Source organism: Falco punctatus (genome assembly GCF_963210335.1).
Source record: "Falco punctatus genome assembly, chromosome: 1".
Taxonomy (NCBI): Eukaryota; Metazoa; Chordata; class Aves; order Falconiformes; family Falconidae; genus Falco; species Falco punctatus.
Window position 1 is genome coordinate 87,173,244 of NC_137580.1, and position 18,815 is coordinate 87,192,058.

Consider the following 18,815-nt stretch of genomic DNA (forward strand, 5'->3'; position numbering starts at 1 on the left):
GCAGCCCAGCTCCAGAGCTGACAAACCTCCCGCTGCAGGCAGCGCCGGGCACAAAGGCTCATTTGTTCCCCGCACACGAGCCCATTCCAGGCTGCCGCTTGAACACATCTTCTTTATTGTGCCCTCCTGACTCCAGCAACAGGCAGGGCTCAGGGCTCAATGGCCCCTTTCTGGGATGCTGTTGCGGCTTACACACAGGAGGCCACGGATGGCAGGGGACTGCCAAGACCCTGAGCCCTGCCAGGCAGCGAGCACTGGCACTGCGCGCCCTCCACCACTGACAGCATCATTAGCCTCCCCCGGGGCTCCGCTGACCCAAACTCCTGCTCACAGACATGGCAGAGCTCCTCTGTCACCCAGCCGGTCAGTCACTTTGTCACTATGCTCCAGTGTCACGGGCACAGCGGTGGGGCGCTGAGCAGAGGTGACAAAAGGGACAGGTTTTGTGCAAAATTCCTGCTTGTCCGTGCACAACAGACAGATTGTTCCATCACGTACAAGCATGGAGACAATGCTGAGGCAGGAAGGAGGAAAATGGGACTGTAAACTCTGTTCCTCACCCTGACACAGTTATGATGGGATCTGTTCCCAGTTCCTGCTCCCAGTACAACAGGGAAAAGGGGCAGGAGAGCTGGGGGAAGTCTCTTGATAGATCCCACGAATGGTTAAACTCTCCCTATTTAGCAGTGGTGGGAGGGGATTTATCTCCAAGCAAGCTTCTTGATACCACCCGGGATGAGGCCAAGCGAAAAGCAAATTCCTACACTGAACTCATAGCCCTCCTATACTGCCTACCCAGCTACAGAGCCACAGGGACATGAGAAAAGGCAGCTTTTATTTTCCCATCCATGGCCCTCCACAGCTCAGCATCTCCTCAAGCTAGAGCTCGAGCCAGAAGACAACTAGGCTTAAGGGGAAGCCGTTCGAATCCCCCCAGTGGCTTGCGAGACAGCACTTGGAAGCTGTCCTTACTGGAGCACACTGTCATTTACTGAAGTCCAGAGCTGTGCCTGGCAGACCAGCTCCAGCAGCCAGCGTAGAGCTGGGCTTGCTGGACACTGACAGAGTCCAGGAACTCCAGACTCCAACTGTGCAAGAGAAAATTTTGACCATCTCAGAGCAGCAGACATCAAGGGAGGAGGAAGAAGGGTCCCTTGCCATGTCATGAAGGAGAATTCACTGGTGGTTTCTGCAAGCTGTGTCTGCCTGTGGTCTCCCAAACTCCCTTCCACTGCCTGGGACCTGGAGCTGACAGCCCAGCTGGCTCCCACCCCACACTCCACATCCTCAGTGCTCCCACCATCATCTCTGCTCCTAGAACACAGAAAGCAGAGCCTCCAGGATGGCTCTAATCCCCTTTTTCACTGATCCACAGGGCCCTCGGACACAAAGATCCCAGCAGGGACTCTTCCATCCCTGCACATACCTTCAGCACCTTCCTGCACCAACACACAATTGCAATGAGCACATTTTCCAGCCAGGCATGGCTCAGCACCCTGCAGGACAGTCCTGAACTTTTAATCAGGTAACTGCTCCGATATGTGCCATTTCCAGAAAGGCCTTCTGTCCAGCTGTGGTTTTTGGACTCTGTTCTGTCATCTTCTCCCTCCTGCTTCTCCCCTACTCTAGCATGTAAAAAGATGAGGACAGAAGGAAAAGGAACCCTACAACCCTCCCCACTTCCCATCCTACTTGCACAGCTGTACCACCCAGCAGCGGGGTGCTGCCCCTCAGTTGTGGGGTTGGGGAGCACCGCGCTACAGCCCAGCACCCAGATACACCCCTTTCCTCAAGCAGGCACACAGGGCTGGTTCCTAACACTGGTACTGCTCCTCCACAGGGCCATTCCCTCTACCAGCACATAAGGGGTCACATCACAACCCCTGTTCCCTCCCTGCCAAGGTCACAACCTTTGGAGAGAGCAGCACAACAGATCAGACATCACCAAGGAGCCTTACATCCTGGTAACAGGGGTGAGATGCCCGGACCTCGCAGGGCTGGAGCTGTGTCTTACCAATACCCACGCTCAGGTGGCTGGCAGACTGCAGGACGCCCCAGGGTGAGACCCTGCCCAGCACATGCCAAGAGCATGCAGCTAGGTGGGAAGCACAGGGCTCTCCCTGGAGCCTCAGCCCCTCTCCTGCATCGTTCAAAGAGCGGCAGAAGCTCTAGCCATGGCTCCAAATGCTGCTCCACCTCAGAGCTGGAGGCAGATGAGGTCACCTCCAGGCTGAAATCACTTCCGTTCTCAAGACTGTGACACAGATTAAAAAGAGCGGGATGGGTGGGGAGGGAAACCCAAATCAGCGGAGCTTGTTCCCTGTTAAGAGCTCAACACTTTATTAATCTCTGCCACCCAGTCGACTGCCATCCAAACCCTCCACCCTCCCTCCTTCCCCTGCAAGAACAAACCTGGCAGGAGCTGCTTTAAGTTAACAGCAGGGTACAGCACCAGCTGCACGGGGCTATGCCTGACCCCCAGCTCCCCAAATCCCCAAGCAGCAGTGGGGAGAAGTTGCTCCTTGGCGCTGTCAGACCAACTCAGCCACATCGCTCCACCTTGTGCCCAGCTCCAACTGCTGGCCTTCACATGCCTGCACTGCAGCAGCCCAGCTCTTTCTCCCTGCACATAGTATTGAAAATGGTTTGTACTGGAAACTGATCCCATTTACACAGCACACGCAACTGATCTTATTCATGCACCAGCACCGCAACCCTGTGGCCTCTTCAGCGCAGCCCCATTCTCCACTGGTCAGGTGGCCACACTGGGCAAGGTGGCTGCAGGATTCTCCCACCTGGATCATGCAGAAGTTAACCCAATCCCTGAAAACCAGGCTGAGCAGGAGGATGGAAATTCAGGTCACCAGCACAGGGGAGTCCTAAGGAAAAGAGCCTTGCAATGGTCACACTTGGCCAAGAGAAACCAGACCGACAGTTTAGCGGCATAATTTTAAAAACACATTGACCACAGATGAATCAGTGTCTCACTCTTGGAAGCACTAAACTAACCGCAGTATCCCACAGTGCCTCAAGCAGGAATGGCCAAGACACATCACTGTCACACAGTTCTGTCCTATACAGTCATGGTTTTTTTCCCTCACCCCAGATTTTGCACTACACAGGAAGGCACTGAGGTTTTGCGGGTCTCTTCCAGAACTCCCTGTTGGAATCCATACACTATTTGGAGCCAATCCAGCTGTAGCCCGTGCACATGCCTTGGCCTCACACATGCCACAGCATCGACTGGCCAATGCAATGCAAGGCATGATACCTTCTTAGTACCATGGGGTAACGGGACCTATTGCAAATCCAGTTGACGGAGAAGCAAAGGACAGTGTGGAGCTATGAATCATACGCTGCACATTTCTAGGACTTCTTTCAAAGAGATGGAAGACCGGAACTCAGGACCATGTGCACTGCCAGTCCTGTGCTAGTTTCTCTGGATCACACTACACCCCTAGGGCTGAACAGTGGGAGAAGTACAGCCTGACTGCTTCTCCCAGAGAGGACCTTGCTCCTCAGCCTCTTTCCAGAGGTCACCCCTCGATACCAACAGCCAAAACCACAGTGAAGGCAAAAGCTTTCTTCTTTGTGGGCTTCAACCCTTCCAGAAGCAGTGGGTACCAGAGAAAGGAACTTCTCTTAAATCCTGGCACCAGGCACAGACGTGGGCTGTACAGGTGGCTCCTCTTTAGCACAGCCTAGGAATAAACACACTGCGGGACAGACATTCCAGTAGAGGAAGCAGCAGGCTGTTCCCACCTGGCTGCATTCCCACCAGCTTCTTTCTGCCAGTTCTGGCTTCACACGTGTAATTTGGTAAGATGCCAGCAGAAGTCATCAACATAGTGAGGACCCGGTGGGGAAGCAAATGTCCAACAGACAGGTTGCCTTATCGGGGAAATGAGAAGCCACAGATCTCCTACAAGGCAGCGCCTGTTAGCTCCAACAAGATGAGCAGGGTATGCTTCATACCCCACCGCGTGAGAAACATCAACCACTGCTTGGAAGGAACAGGTCTGAAGTTGAACATTTGGGCTAAGGGGATTCCTGAGGCTCAAATGCCTCTGGGAAGCTTCAGTTGTGGTGTGATTGCCTCGCAGAGGAGCGGAGCCATTCCTTCAAAGTAGCTGCTGCATATCCCTAAAAATCACAGCCTCCAGACAGAAATGCCTCTAGACAGAGGTGTTATGTCCTGGGCTTCAGTTCTGCCACCTCTAAAACAGCAGTGAGAACTTCACTACCAATGCCTTGGCTGGGCCAGTGATGCCTGCCAAGCCTTCAAAGACCTTGGGCAGGAAGGCATTCAGGAAGGGCTGTGCTCTTCACCCTACACGCAGCCATCCTGGAGAGCTCTGAGCCATGTTCTCTGTCCCCAAAAAAACCCACCAACACTGTTTTAAGAGACTCCTGCTTGCTATTAGCTTCACGCTTTCCCAGTACTTAACTGCTCCTCGCATGCAGGAATGGACAGCCATTTCATCCATAAACAACAGTACATGAATAATCCTGCAAGTGAGAGCAGGCATGCACTAACACTCCCACAGTGTTTTCCTATATGTTGTTGTTCTGGTGTTTGGGTTTTTTTTTCATTATTTTTAAATTGCTCAATATACAGGTAAAAGCCATTCAGACTGAAAGCAAAGGCTCCCCTCAGGGCAGCCTAGTAGGAATCAGACTGTACTGTAGTTGAGGAACTCACAGATAAGATACAAGTAAACATACAAACCCACACCCTGTATTTCCCAGAACTATAGGCTGGAAAGATCCACTGAGGGACTGTTGAATATTCTGGACAGCAAGATCTGAGGATGTGGAAGAGATGCTGTGCAATCATTATTATATTAAGAGCAACAGAAAGTAACCTAATTCAAGAAAAAAACCCTCTCTTCCCAGGCAAACCAGGCTTCCTCTATGCAAAGGAATTCCACAGACGTAAGGACACCAGGGCCCTGGCGGAGTCTGAGATGACGAAGGTTATATTTTCCTTTTCCAGTAATACTTAGATTTAACTATATAAACTGTTCCCCTGGGAGCAGATCCTGTTTCTTGTTTACACAAGAGCCTTAGAGTTGGATTTTAAAGGTGAAAGCACCCACTCCCGAACTGCAGGGAGCCCAGTCAATACAGATGTTCTTGCTATAGCAAACAGCTGCTTTGTTGCACTTATCTGAAATTCTTGGCCCTGCCACCCTTGCTGTCATCTGGCACAGCCAGAAAGAACAGGGCACAGGAGGAGTTCAGCCCAGCAAGAACGGCCTCAATTATTAACACTGCACAGGGTAAGAAGAGATGTGCAATAGCAAAGCCCGCATGAGTTTTTCATGCTGTGACCAGTCTAGGTGAAGCTGAGACAGGCACACGGGATGCAGAAGTATCCAGCCTCAGGGCAAAGCACTGTCTAGCTCTTCAGCCCCAGTTTTGTCACCCAGGGAGTGCACTGCCATCAGCTGCACACTCCCAGAGAGCACATCCCCACGTGCAGGGTGCTGAACTGCAGCACAAAGGCAATCCCAGCGCCAAATCCCAACGAGAAGCATACAAGAAAACTAACAGGCGCACAGATCAGTCAGAAAGCAGCACTACAGCAACTACCTACTAGCTAGCTACTGCCAAGTACGCTCAGGAGGGGCTTAAGGAAGAGTTTGGAGGAGGATAAAGAGGACAATTTTCTAAAGAAACAAGGTGGGATGAGATGTAAAAACCCACTAATCCACAGACAGCATCTCTGCCAAACAATGTCCCTAAAAAGAAGCAGCACTGTAGAAGTTTCAGTTTAAATAAAGAAACCAAAATGTTAGATAGGTCTATCACTCCTGAGAATGGCCGTGATCCTTTCAAAGCCATTTTCACAGACCTATGGCTCTTACTGATTTTTTTGAGACAAAGACGAAAGGGCCATTCAGAGCAGCCTGGAACCCACCTCCTCCACTATCTTCCCATTTATTTTCCTTTGCGAGCCCCTTTCCTGGACCTAATCCATGGACCACCACGCATGAAAGGCAACTGCAAGCCTGGCATCAGGTGTGTGAAGTCCTCTGCAGCAGCCTGTTCATGGGAGATGATGGCAGCTCTTGCTACACAGCAACCTGTAGCAACCAGAGCGATAATGGGGGGAGAACAGGGGCAAGGCTGGTCATCAGAACCAAGTTTATGAAAATACAGCCTAGCTCCTCTCAGTTTCAAAGGACTTGGACACTTTCATCCGTGTTTAAAGAAAGCTGGCCCCTGGTTTGTATAATTGCAAACTGCCTTAAAAATTTGCCTTTAAAATAACTACAGTGTACAAAGGCCTTTGTGGAAAAGCTGATGTTTCGGCCTATTGCCTTTCATCTCCACACCACCCACCACCCCAGACCAGAGGAACATGTCGGCTCCTTGGTTAATCCAGAATACGCTGACGATCTCAGAGGCACTGCAAGCAGGATGGCTTAACTGGGGCAGGCACAGCCCACAGTTCTGGGCTGGCACAACACGAAACTGCAGGGCTGTGGCCCAGGAGAGGGCTTTCACAGATGCCATCAGCACTCCATAACCCTGCCATGGTGCCACGAGGCCCCACTGAGCTTAGCACTAGGAACAAGAACATCAGAGCTGCTGTTACAATCTTCCCCAAGAGGCATGGGTTTTACAACCCAATCCTGCCATTTTGGCAGATTTCACCAGTGATAATTCGGTACAAAATACTGCAGCCAGACCAGGCAACTCAATTTGACCAGGACAGACCTGGAATACTAGTATTGTCCTGGCAAAATCTCAGGGATGGTATTTTCCACCAGATTTCAGAGTGCCATTTTTCCTCTCCTCATCAAAAATCACAGCCTTAGGAACAAACCTTAGTATCCAACTGGATTGCTGGAGACAGAGACCAAAGACCTAAATCTTGAAGCGCCATTAAAGGACACATTCTAAACCATATTGCCCCACTCCTGCTAAAATCCTTTCCACCTTAAGATAACTATTTGTCCCCTGAAAAACTGAGTGAGAAAGCAATCACAAAAGGTTAGCGTCCCAAGCTGAATAATTAATGTCACTGCATCAAGGACACAGCCCAATCACACTGAACAAATCAGGTTCTCCATAACATCTGTTCTTTGCAGATAACGTTGCTGTGACACTGGTGTTGCTATTTTAGTTGTGATTTCCACTATAAAGTTTATCCAATCAGAGTCATCAATATAATCTCTACCTGCCCTGTAGCAAAACTGTTAACAGTGACTCATTAATACAGTCCTGATCTGAAGGAACAGATAATTCTAAACTCCTCACTTTTGTGGATTTTTTAGTGGTATTCCTGATCTCATTGATTTCTTTGTGGGCTCCATCTGAAAATAACAAGAATGGTAAAGTGCATGAGATACAAGATGAGAGATGTTAACGTAGCAGGCACTGGAAGAGCAGAGTTCATGAAAATGTCACCTTTGAAATGATTATAATGGATTTCTGGAAGTCAGAGCAATGAAACTGGACTAAAGAAGAAATCAGACGTGACAAAGTCATTTGACTGTAAGCACTGTGGTTGGTGGACACACGAGGTGCAGCAACACCCAACCTTGGAAAGAACTTGGAAGCAATGGAGTGGAAGAACCACATTTGCTAGACTGTGTTTTCCTACAGGGCAACCCGAAGGAGATGGCAACAGCCACCATAAGTAAGAGCAGAGCGAGGCAGGACGGGGATGGAACTCTCAGCTCGGTCAAGGGGTCAGCAGAAAGCCAGCACGCCCATGCAATGTCAGCTCAAGCAACAGCTTCAGCACGCCAAGGGTGACATGTCACTCAAAGCCCTTTATTGAGAACAGGGTGCAAAATCAGATTAGATTCCCATGAACAGCTCCTGGGACTTGCAGCACAGCATGAAATCAAACCTTTATATTTTTTAAGAATCCAAAAATAATAATCCCCAGAACCAATGTCACATGTAGAACAGGGAGGGATTTTCTTGGTCCCCCAGCCTGAGCTCTACCTCGCCAGGCCAAATGGCAATCTCTTGGGATTTTTTTTCTGGGATTTATTCTCTAGTCATGTTTTGCTGTGGGATCTCACCCCACTGCCCCTTGCAGGCCTGTCAGAAACACACCATCCCCTCACAGACATCCTAAATGTCTCACTGTACTGGCCGGACTAGGCAGATTCTGAGTTCCCAACCCCTCAAAAAATCTGCTTAACCCAGAGACGCAGCTCTGCCCCTGACGTGGCAGTCCCTGCAGCTCACAGCAGCCTCATGTGCCCTCAGACTACACAAAGTCAAGTTCAAGGGAGACCTTCTCTTCTCCAGCCTCAAGGGGGTAAGAAGGGAAAGGTAAATCTAATGTGAGCATTTCTAACCTCCAGTGCCAAGGGACAGGGCAAGGATGGAGGAGTCTGGTTTGATGTGCACAAAGGGAACATGCATGCTTCCTCACCTGCACACCCCTGGCACAGACTATGCCTGTTGTACATGAGCAAATCACCAGTGTCAGGCCAAATTCATGGCCCAGCTTTACGAATTTTTGATGGGACTCTTTCCTGATGTAACTTTGCCATAAGTGGGGAAATTAGTTTCTCTTTTCAGGCTCGTTTGTAAACCATCACTTTACAAATACGAAGCAAGACCTGCTTTCCTCCAATGTAGAAAACACACGCTGGCCTATTACTACAGGATGCCAGCCAAGAGGTGGGTGGATGCCCTAATTATTTTGGGTTTTTTTGAGAAACAAGAAAGAAAAATAGTGATTTGTCATGAAGTAAAAGCCCTAAACCCCTAAGGGACAAGCTCTAGGTGCCCAATACACACGGATTCCCTGATGCCAAGAATTAGCTCAGCCCTTGGGCATACATAGGGTGTCTGAGAAAACAAGAACTGGGGTCTCATCCAGACATTTTCTGGATGTCCACTATCATTAGTTTCATGATAGATGGGATCCGAGTCCTTCAAAATGCCCACAGCTGCTCTGTGAGCTCTACCTTGCAGGGACACACTTCAGTACCAAACACACCCAAGTGCAAAAAGCAGCACAGGAACTGCACACATGAAGAAGCATCCACACACTTTGCAAAGAAACATAAGATGGTTCATTAAGCTTTCAGACTAACAAGCCCCATGATATCCCTTGTTAGCAACCCCATGCACACACTGTGCTGCTGCTACATGAAGGGCAGCTCCCATAACACCATCACTTGTTTACCAAGAGAACAATTCTGCTATTGACTGGCACCTGCCCATGACAGCGCAACCAACGGGAGGAGCAGGGAGATGTTCAGATGAGACTGACCATTCAAACGAGGCAGCAAAACGCCTGGCACTGGCCGGAACCTCCAAGCAGCTGCTGAGGATCAGCCCTACCACCTCAAACAGAAAGGCTTTCACTGACATTAATGAGAGCTGCTGAAAATAATGCCATCACACAGCTATGAGATGACATGCAGCCTTTCTGTTCAAGGACCAACAGGCTGAACAGAGCAGGCACTGAGGAAGAGGGACACTGGGCTCCAACCAGTCACTTCTGGTTTATTTAAATTGCTGTGAAGTCAAATGCCGTGAACCTGGTGTGAGCTGAGTGTGTCAGGGCAGGGCAGATGAGGTTGATCCTAATGACGAGGGGACACACTCCAGCTGCACAGTGATGGTTAGCAGGATCCCCGAGAGATCAATGGACAGTACTGGGGTATACACAGAAAACTTACCTCTAACTTGCTTACCTCCGTGGGTCTGGTCTGAGCTTCTGAAATCTCAGCCTCAGGGCTGCCAGCGGACTAGAGCAGATCCAGAGCATTCGGCTGCTCAGTGGACCTGGAGTCCTTCCCAACCATGTGCCTGGATTAACTGCCCAGTGAAAGCAACAACTTCTGTTAAATAACTGTCATCTCTGATATCCACTTCCCTCACAAATACACGCTCTGCCAAGGGCTCCCTTCAAGGGGATGAGAGATCTTTAAAGTACGTAGATGAACATCAAAGCTATTAATCTTGGGAGTGAGACAAGAGCAGTTTCCCTTCTGTGTGCTCCAGCTAAGGGCTACAGAGCAGTGCTCCAGCTGTGTCGCAGAAAAACATCTACGCAGAGTCAGGACTGTAAATGCAGCCACTGGAACACGACAGATCATCTCAGACAGCATCTCTCTTGCTGTCCTGATGACACACTCTTGCTCATCTCGGCACTGCGCAATCACAGCAGCAAGACTTTGCTGTAGGCCAGCTGCATCACTTGAAGTTCAGCCCACTGCCTACAAAACCAGGCAAATACCAGCTCCTGAAGGCCGTGATGATTCTTCCATTACTGTCAGATTCCAGCTGGCACCAGCTCCTCTGAGCAGCAGGAACCACTGAGAATCTACAGGATCTTAAAAGCCATAAACCTCCCTGACATTTTTTATGGCAGGCCTTGGGCAGACGGAAATGACTATGAGTCCAGATGGGACTATGTGTCCAGATGGGCACTTCCAATACCACTTATCCATGTTTCCAGGACTTCACATCACTTAATATCCAATGCAGAGACTCAGGAGAGCTTTAAACTAAAAGGAAAGCACAGCCAAGGGGACCATCTATGTAGGGCAGGCAGATAGCAGATGCCTTTGTGACTCATATTTCACCTGAATATATAATTAATGTAGTATGTAATTTATTTGAAAATAAAAGTGGATATAAGACTGCAGGATCTAAAGAGACTTCATGTATATAGGTATCATGGCAAGAATGAGCTCAGTGCGGCAAGCAGGATTAGAACAGTTCCCACACCGAGGAAATAGCCAGGAGACATTACAAAAGGCTGAAAGCAAAGTGTCTGGCCTGGGAAGCAATCTTAAAAATAATTGCAATACAAACTAAAGCAGTAAAAGGCCTAGCCTGCCTTCTCATGTGTGTTCACACAGCTCCAAGCACCAGGGGTCTGCAAGGAAAAATGAAACATAGTCACAGGAGCACAGACCACATCTGCACTGCCACAGGCTCTGCCTCACAGCAAGCTGAGAGGAGATGTTAAAAGCCCTTGGAGCCTCTTTTCCCACAAGCTGAACTGATCCTTTTGCCCCCCCTCCCTCACCTTTGCACTGAGAATGTCCAGAGGTCAGTGGGACGGGCTTGCTCCCCACGGCCAGTCCGAGGAGCTAGCACTCAGGATCCTGTGGTTTATTTGCTCAGCTTGCGCTCCTAGCTCCCGGTTCCCTTGCCAGGAGTCATCCTGGGGGAAGAGCACCAGCTGCCCCGGGCGGGGTCAGGCAGAGACAGGCCATCCCAGCTCCATGCACACACCCTGGACACACTTGATAACAAGCTTCAAAACAAACAGGGCACTCCCAAAGTTCCCAGGAAGAGCAAAGAGCTGAGCTGAACAAAGCTGGCAAATGAAGGACCTCAGCTCTCCTGCTCCTTGGCTCCCAGCTGTGGTGCAGCACAGCCACCGCAGTGGCACACAGGGCTGGCTCAGCCCCCGCGCTGCTTCTCTCTCCTCATCAGCTAACTCCGGGGTGAGCGCTCCGGTCCTGGCACCTGCTCCTACCGATGCCAGCTAGTGCCACCGGGAGAAAACCAGCCCAATTTTAGTAAGTGTGTGTGAAAAACTGGAGTTCACTTCTATTAAAGGCTTCCCATCTCTGACTGACTTACAGCTACACTAGCTCACACCTCACGGAGTCCCGCAGCTAGCACGGATCACAGGCCAAGCTCCTCCAGCACGCTGCACGTCAGTGTCAGCCCTGAGCCGCCCTCAGCCCACGCTGCGGTGGCCCGGCACCAGGCTGGGGCAATCTGAAGGCTACGCAGCTGGATCCAGAGAGGTTTCTGCCATCTCGAGCACCCCTGCACTGTGCTGCCTGCACAACATCGCTACATTTCTTTTCTAGAGCCAAACTTCAGCCTCAACTTCCCTTTTTTTCTTTTTTTTTCCTTTTGACTTCAGGACTGGACAGTTGTACTAAAGCCAGAAATTAAACAATTCTCCTCCCCCTCTTGGCATTACACCCTTTGCAGATGCTTGTGCACGGTTTCACTTCCTCTTCAGCTCTTGGCCAACCCTTAGCCAAGCTTTGCTCATTAGCAAGCCAGTCCCTGCAGCCTTCCAGCATGCTCTTCCCCCGCCACTGGCAGCACCTGGCTGCTGTGATGCTGCTGGGGGGACCGCTATCAGCCACATGGGGAGAGGCTGGGAGTGACAGACAGAGAAGGCACAGCAAGCTAGAGCTGAATGTTAGCAGGCCATAACAGATTTCAATTAATGCACTGGAAATACACAAGAGAAGGAATTAAGAAGATTAACCCATTCAGCCCTCAAAACAGAAACGTCTCTTGAGTCGGGAACAACAGACCTCTGCTTTCTGCAGCCCAGCCCCTATGGGTAGCAGCGCACATGCGAATCCTTCCTCTCAGCACACGGGGGGCCACCCTCCACTATTCATTTCAAACAATGTTTCAGGGATACCAAGTGGTAGATGAACAGCAGCATACATACTGAGGAGAAGCACATGTTCTGGGATCTGATCTCAGCTTTTCTGATGCACCACACACAAATCCAGCTCCTGAACACCCCTGTGGGAACAAGATGACTGCAAGACTCTTCACAGCTCCAGGGACAATTCTCTGGGAGAAAAGGAATGTGTAACATCAGACGAACATTTTTTCCTGCGCTTCGAGGCTAACCACACTGTAGACATACACGCGCACGCACACACAGACAAAACCCAGCTACATGGGAATTACTCCAGTATGCTATGAAAAAACTTGCATATGCTTCACAAAAATCTGAAGTCACACAATATATTAGAGATGCCATATGCTTCTTTCACGAGTATTAGAGGATTATTCTGTGTGGTTTCACTGCCTCAGGGAAATCTCTGCCTTGGGCAAGAAGGGGGACGAAAGCTTAGTGTTGGTCAGGCAAGAAAGCTCTGCAGGTAAACAAAGAAGGCGCCCTCCAGCTCATGCTTTACTATCTAGGAAAAAAGTTACACAGAAGCTACTTGAACAGGAAGAGAAACATTAGGAAAGGAACCCTCTTGGCTTAGCCAAGAGGTATCTCAGCAAGAGGTGCCTAAAGCATTGAAGATGGCGCAGAGACCTCCAGGCTTGATGGTTTCAGCACACAGGAGCAGTAGCTGCATCATGGTTGTAAAGAGTCACTGCTGTGGGAAGTAGGGGGTCCCAAAACTGCTAGGGAAACCCTTTGGACTGAACATTTAAAACTAATTTGGCAAAGCTCTGAAGATACACAGCAGGGACCCAACCTGGCCTGGCACAGTGAGCAACCAGCTGGCTCAAAGTAGAATCTCTCCTGGATTTCCCAGATGTCCACTTTATTGGGTATTTAATGAACAACAACTTAGACTGAAACTGCGGGTGGGGCACTATGGGCTCTAGAAGGCACTGAACTCCAGATGTTTCTCTTTCTAGACCTGCCTTTCCTCAGCTTTTGCAGGGAACTGTCATAACTCCCTTATGTTTATTACTAGATCAATCAGATGAAGCCAGCAGCGCGTTAAGTGGCTGTAAGAGACTCCTTGACTTTGGAAACTAAAAGCATCCAGGGACGGGATTTCTCCTTTGTTCAGATGGCAGCAACTTTTTCACCTCTGCAATTGCGAGTTGCCTTTTGTAATGCCCCAGCAAGCTGCAACCCAGCAGCTGAGCAAGTGTCACAAACATCTCTCAGGGTTAAATGACGGTTTCTCCTACTTCGTTAGCATCAGCAAGGATCAGGCCACAACATCAGCTGCACTACACATTTGGCTAACAACCCTGTGCAACTCACACCAAGAGCTGCAGAATTTTGGACTCCCGCACAAGTAGCCGAGCAGTTCGTGGAAATTCAAGGAACAAAAAACCCTGTGCAGGAAAGGCTTACTTCTCCTTTTCATAAACTGCAGATTTCTACTTGCACTGAGAGGGCCGAACCTCTCCCCTGCCCTGCACTAACAACCATTTTATCCATTTGGAGCATAAATAATTGAAGAGAGACATAAGCAGCAGCAGGAGGCTGCAGATTCTGTGCCCAGCTCTCCAGCAGTTCTGTTTCACCACGCAGTCCATGTGCTGACCTCTTTTTACAGCCCTTTTCCAAGAAGCCAAGCAGACAAAGACGGGGGGGGGGGGGGAAAAGTCAAAGTGCCCAGGATGGACTTCCCTGCCCAGCCCACCATTCTGACACACGGGGCCCTCCTGCAGTAGGACTGTTTAGACAGATGCACAGCAGAAGGGGCGGGCAGGGCTGAACCTCTTGACCTGCTGCAGTCCCACCCATCCCCTGATACGCTGGTCTGAGCACGGAGCTTTTGCCCAGTTTGGAGGGCAAGGGACCAACGTTGTCTTTTGAAATGGGCCAAAAATAATTGATGAGCCACACAAGGCTTTTTACAGAGAAGTAAAAGCGTCCACTCCTATGCTGCGTCTGGCCAAGATACACTGGGACAGCAGAAAAACAAGCAGAGCTGTGCTGCTTTAAGAGTGTTTCCAGTATTTACCTCCAGATTCTGTGACTAATTTGCTACTCCCTTTCTGGCAGGCGCATCTTGGTAGCCAGGATGCAAGACCAGAGTCAGAAAACAAGGAGGTTGGAAGAGACATTAACATGGGGAGTCAAAGAGAAACAGTCTCACCCAGGGCGATCTATGACACAGTGAGAGACTATCCAGCTGTAGCGAAATAAGCCACTGGCCAGCTGCAAACGTCATTTTGCTTCCTCTGAGCAAAAAGACCCTCACCACAACCACCCTGTCTGAATTGATCCAGAGCATGACTGACAGCACAGGAACACAGATCCACATTGCCACTCCCAATGACTCAAAGAATCACAATTATAAAAACATTGGTTTAGCTCTGAGAAAATTAAAAAAAAAAAGTCAGTGGTACTCTGTTCTCCTTCCTGTTTCCATGCTTTTCTGCACAAGCAAAAAGAACTCTCCTTTATTCACAAGATTACAAGAACTGTTATTGTAAGGAAGATGCTTCCATGAAAGATGGCAATGCCACAACCATATAACGCACGGACAAATCCTCCAAGCTGCTCCAGCGCAGACTTGAGGGGATTCTGTAAAGACCAAGATCTGCTTCTGGTCTTCATTGTACAATCGCTGTACAGGGGAACCTACCACTCACATGACACTTTTCATATAACTCAGCTAATCAATTTTCACCACGTAGGTACAGAAGCTGAGGGTCACATTAAGGTCATCCTCAACCAGCTCAAGACACAGGAATCACCCCTCCTCCCTCCTCCTAATCTGCTCTTTGCCAGCAGCAGCTGCCTGCACTGGAGTTGTTCTCAGTGTGTCAAGGGCAGTATCTACAGGTATCTTGGGTACCTCTGCATTATGCACTGCATAGCTTTTTCAGGAGGTACGCTTTCCTATAAGCCCATCTGGGCTTATCGCTCCATAAGCACAGCACAGAAAAAGGGAAGGTGGTTCAGCACACATTAACATGGAACTGGGGGATTTTCATCAGCCAACATCTTCTGGTAGGCAAGGCTGTGCTTGAAGGTTGACCTTAAAATGATGCTCTGTGCTGGCATGGTTGCTGTTTTAGATGGAAGTCATCTCTGCTGTTGCAATATCTACTGTTCCAGAAATGATGGAAATGTCTGCTTCTTTCTTTTTTTTTCTAAGAAAAAAGCAAAGGAGTTTTAATACAGATTTTTAAGACATAAAACCCAGATCCTCAAATGTTGAAACATGGAGGCAATGAATTCAGGAGTTCTCAATGCCTTGCAATGAAACTATTCCTCCAATCAAACCACCTTTTGCACAGCATCATCTCTACACACAGTATCCCCCAATATATATTTTTACTAACAAGCAGGCCACTTCAAGAATATGCTGAAGTAGAAAAAAGGACCAATCTGAATGCAAAAGGCACAGCCCTGTAATTTCAAACCCACTGAAAGAACTGGATCCACCAGATAGTCTCTGCTCCCACACCCAAACAACTTTGCAAGTTGATGGGGTGGAGAGAGATCAACTTGGGAAGGAGAGGTTCCCATCCTCTTGATTTAGAAAGAAACAATGACTTCAAAGAACGTTAGAGACACCGGCCTGAATGAACAGAAGCCAGCTTCAGAGACATGGCAGGGTAACACCCCAAACAAACACACACCAACAACACGAAATAGGAGGCATGTTCTGCAGGAGTGTGCCAGGAGACTCCAGTTTAACTAGGTATTTGGGAGGTTTCACCTGTACTCCTCCCACAGCAACACCTCAGGCTTTGGCAGAGCGTCCATCTGCTGCACTTGCCCTGTTTGATTCTCAAGTCAATACTCTTTCGACAAATTGCTAGGTTTCCCTTACATGGGGCCTACCCTTGTGCACATGGGACATCAGTCACGGCTTCATTTGCCTACCCAGCTTCACCACGAGAATCCCTCTTTAGCGCTCCCTCAGCATATAAACTGCTGGGTGAGAAACCACTCCTCTCCGAGAGGTGCTGAAGCAAGTATAATGAGACTGAGGAGCTTAGTCTCACCAGGCAACCTGCTGTAGAGCTTCAGAACAGAAACCAGTTCCCTCCAGTCCAGGGTCTTGGAAACCCATCCCCTTGGAAAGCTGGATGTTCTGCACAGAGACACCAATATCAAACCTCTGCTGACTTCAATGGCACATGGTTTCAGTGCCAAATACACCAGTTAAGAGGTTGTTCCTTGGAAACCTGAGAGGTGGAGAATCTACCGTTATTTTTTCTTCATAAATGGTAGCAATTTAAGAGTCCAACCTGCCAAGCAGAGTCCCCTGGACCCAGACAACGCATCAGTCCTGACTACGCTATGGGGGATGATGCAGACACATCCTTTGACACCATGCTGTCCCATTTTTCAGACACAGTAAGTCATCAGTATTACTAAGATTTTACTGAAGGCTACCCTACTTACATGCAATCTATTGTGCTGCCCTCTCAGAAGCCCACTTTTGTTTCCCAACTATTTATAAAGAAGAGTTTTTATAGTAAGCTTTGAAAAATTGGTTCAGGCAAGAACCACAACTTTAGTAAACCTTTTAAATTGTTACCTGCTGCCAGATCTGAGCAGACTGGAGCAAGGTGGCACAGGAAGAAGACTCCTGCTGCTCTCAAAGGATGCTAAATAAAAACCATTTGTCTTTTTGTACGTTCATTTTAATTTTAACAGATTGCTTTGTATTCACAGCTTGGTTTTTATTCACCATCCACAAGTTACATGGCTGGCACAAATTCATAATGAACTGTGCTCTGCCATGCAAGACTCACTCTACACTCAGCATAAGAGACACGGCTACACGCGCACACACCTACGCATCTGAGGAAAGACCTTTGCTGCAGCAAAAGACTACACTCTCCTGCAGATACGAACTCTTTGGGGTGCAGATTCCAGCCCACTTTTGTCTATATGGTGTGACAAGGCCTTCAGGAATTATGATAATATCTACAACAGGCTACTCTGATCTCTACCTCGCTTCTTCCCCTGGGGAACGAGCAGAAAGGAGCTTTATACATAACCTGCTTCCCTCTTCATATAAAACCAAATGAACCAAAGAACAGCGCATTTCTGGGTGGACACAAAGCTCCTCTCCAGTTCACAGCTTACACCAAATTTTCTACCATTTCAGAACACATTGTGGATTGTTTTCCTCCAGAAATAAAACAAGAATTAACAATAATACTCACAAATAACTACAAAATACTAGCAAAGCTGTAAGTAGCTTGAGAAAAATGCACCTGATGACCCCATTATCACCCCTGGATTTACTTTGTTCCTCTCATCACTGTAACCAGCAGCTCACACAAATGCACAGGTGTGTTTTCACGGTGCTCAACTCTGCATTATACACAGAAACACCGTCTCCTGCAGCGGCCAGGTGATTGTCCAAGCTGCTACAATGCTGGTTTGCCTCCCAGCAGCCCAGAAAGGTTGCGTAGTACCACCGTCTGGAGAGGTAAGGTGTTTGCTGTACATGGAATTAGAGCCTCAGAGAAAGACTGGACCCAAAGGCAAAAAAGTGCCAGCCAGGCTGGGAGTGGGTGGACTCTTCCCACTGCAGGGACCCATGGCACTGCTCTGCTGTGTTAACCACCGCCTCCATCCCCACCTTTGTGAGACAAAAAAGCTATTCCATTTACGGCAGACATTGCCTGCATCAGGGTGATGGGTGCTAAGGAACACGTGGGACTCTGCTAACCCCCTACCCAGACATCCAAGCCCAGCAGAGAAGGATCCTTCTTCCTGCCAAACACCCTCAATCCCTCCAAATACCAAGGAACGAACAAAAAACCCTGTCGATGTCATCCGATTGCATCACATGCCCCCCCCCCCCCCCCCCCCCCCCGCCCCTCTCTCCAGGACTCAAAGGCACGTCTCCAAACAGCTATTTGCCTTGCAAAGCAAACCAGATGTTCCCCAACGCCCCAAGCCCGGCCGGCTGCAAGCTGCTGCTGCGCTGCACCAGCAGGAGCGGCAGGATCGGGCCCGTGCCTGCGCATCGCTGCTGCGGCGGGGCTACAGGCGTGCTCCCCAGCCGAACGCCTTCGCCTGCCGTTCTCCATCCTAGCCCAGCGGGCACAACCAGCGGGCCCCGGGCCCGGCGGAGCCAGGCAAGCCGCCCGTCTCCCGGGTGAATCCGCCCCCCCGCCGCCGTGGCCAGGTAGCAGCGCACGGCCCCGCCGCCGCAGCAGCGCGGGGCGGCTCCCGGCGGCAGGGCCGGGGCTGCAGCCAGCCTAGCCGAGCCGAGCCGCCCACCTACCTGCTTCTCCTCTGCGGCGCACATCGACGGGGGCGGGATGCCCGGGGCGGGATGCCCGCGGCGGGAGCCGGCGGCGGGGAGAGAAAAGAGAGAGTGAGGCGGGAGGGCTGCGGCGGACCGCGGGGCGGAGCGACCGCG

At 49.7% G+C, this 18,815-nt stretch overlaps 1 protein-coding gene across 5 annotated transcripts in view; it reads right to left on the reverse strand.

Annotated features, from left to right (window-relative positions):
- SEPTIN5 (septin 5) overlaps positions 1-18,815 on the reverse strand; it is a 56,069-nt gene that overhangs the window by 25,379 nt on the left and 11,875 nt on the right. Inside the window, exon 2 of one of the 5 annotated variants that reach the window (XM_080373969.1) lies at positions 18,678-18,688. The exons of 2 other annotated variants lie outside the window; for them this stretch is intronic. In XM_080373969.1, coding sequence (XP_080230095.1) covers positions 18,678-18,688 — 11 coding nt within the window. Of the gene's footprint in view, positions 1-12,423; positions 12,459-18,677; positions 18,717-18,815 lie in introns of those variants that run through there. 2 more of the 5 variants (XM_080373973.1, XM_080373977.1) reach the window with 2 other exon arrangements.